The 1748-nt window shown below is 48.0% G+C and overlaps 1 protein-coding gene across 1 annotated transcript in view; it reads left to right on the top strand.

Moving 5' to 3' along the window:
• The first annotated feature begins 6 nt into the window (after positions 1-6).
• The window catches only part of CUNH7orf57 (chromosome unknown C7orf57 homolog), a 35164-nt gene continuing 33422 nt past the window's right edge, over positions 7-1748 (top strand). The window contains exon 1 of the mRNA XM_014524771.2: positions 7-185. Within this exon, the coding sequence (XP_014380257.1) occupies positions 131-185 (55 nt within the window). The 5' untranslated portion in view covers positions 7-130. The remainder of the gene's footprint in view (positions 186-1748) is intronic.

The raw sequence follows: 1748 nt of genomic DNA, 5'->3' as shown, positions 1-1748 counted from the left end.
GGCGGCGGGCGTCGCGCGCCTAGGACGGCCCGGCGGAGCGGGGAGTCTCGCGCCCAACGGCGGCGCGGGGAGGGGCGGGTTCCTCGTCCCGACGCCGCGTGTCCCCGCCTGTCCCCTGCAGGCCCGAGCCATGAGGAGCACGCGCAACGAGCCGCCCGGGCCTCCCGCCCGCCACGCGCCCTGCGGCAAGTATCCCCCGCCACCCCGCCCCCCGCTGTTGCGCGCGGCAGGTGCCCGCTCTCTTCCGACACTTTGTCCGGGCCCCCGTGGGCCGGTCCCGCCACCTCTCCCTGGTGCAGCGTTGTCGGGTGTACCATAATTATGGCCGATGTACGATCATTTCAACCCTTGTACCATGTACCATCCATACTGGTAAAAGTGGTCAAAATGTACGATAATACTTGGGGCAAGTCGTTGAGGCAGCATAGGCACCTCCCAAGTCACTCTCAGAGAGCCCAAACTGGCATCTGGGCTCGCGGTCAGCACTTCCTTGGGACAGCTCGCCTCAAAATAAAGATTCTATTTTGGTGACCCAGTTCTCACTCATTGGTGAGACAGTGAGCAATATAAAGTAAATAAGGGTTGTTTGCATGCTTGTTTACATACTTAGATATTTTTCAGTGTACAATAGTTTTTCAGCAAATACGATCATCTGGAGCTTCCAATACGATAATTTCACAGTTAAGGACTGGCGATGCCATCCTGGGGGTAGCGAGTTGCACCTGCTGGTGACCCATGACATGAAAAAGAGCTGCTGCTCCTTAGTTTAAAAATGGTTCCATGCTACTTTCATTTTGTGACCCTTGGTTCTTGTCTAGTTCACCACCTCAGTAGTTTGTACTGATCCCAGCTGATTGCCCCCCTCACAAATTTCTGGGGGTCCAGGATGGAGCCAGAACAGGGAAGGCACAGGGCCAACCCACTGGTTACCTAGCAAATTAACTAGGTTGCAAAGGCTACCTATAATGAGGCACCTGAAACACTCACTCCTGGTGGACCAATTACTAAGCATGGCGAACTTGCTCCTGCCACTGAACAAAAGTGTTTTGTTTTTTTTTAATGACTTTCTGTACTCTTCCTCCATAGACAGTGGGTGCAGTAGCCTAATAATACCGTGCGGTAACATATCATAGTACAAACAGTGCTAATATACTACTGCGCAGTATGATTAGGCTACTAAAAGGCATTCATCGCTAAAAAGGCGTTCAGTGGTGCTACTGTGCAGTATCTCTGGTTACTGCGTGTTTATTTATAAGGACGTGGTTATAGAAGTACTAAATTAAATGCACAGTAACCATTGTGCATTAAGGAACGTGTAGATGTGCCAAGTAGGTGGAATATAACTGATTCCAGTGAAATATATATTTAATCGGACACTGTCAACTTAAAAAACACAGCGTAGTCTGAAATGTGTTCTGTCTAGACTGATTACAAGTAACATTGAAAAGTGTTGTAACTTTGGAAGACACTGTCTTTCCTTGTCTGTGTTTAGGATTTGGCAGCAGAACTGTGTATGCTTGGTTTAAGCTCTTTTCTCTAGAGTAAGTCCATTTTCCTTATTTGTTGGTTTCTACATAAATATTAAGGGAGACTCTTAAGGGGAAAAAGGGAATTATTATTAGTTTAAATCACAGAAATGGGGAGCAACCTTCAGAGAAACTGTTTCAATTTCCTTTGTGAGATTGGCATGCAAGAAAGTGCCTTTTGAAAGGACTGAAAGCCAAAAAGTTCAAAAGCAAAGGGCTTTG

The sequence above is a fragment of the Alligator sinensis genome, unplaced genomic scaffold, assembly GCF_000455745.1.
Source record: "Alligator sinensis unplaced genomic scaffold, ASM45574v1 scaffold82_1, whole genome shotgun sequence".
NCBI classification, from domain to species: Eukaryota; Metazoa; Chordata; order Crocodylia; family Alligatoridae; genus Alligator; species Alligator sinensis.
Note: the sequence above shows the minus strand (reverse complement) of the source record. Positions and strands in the feature narration are given on the sequence as shown.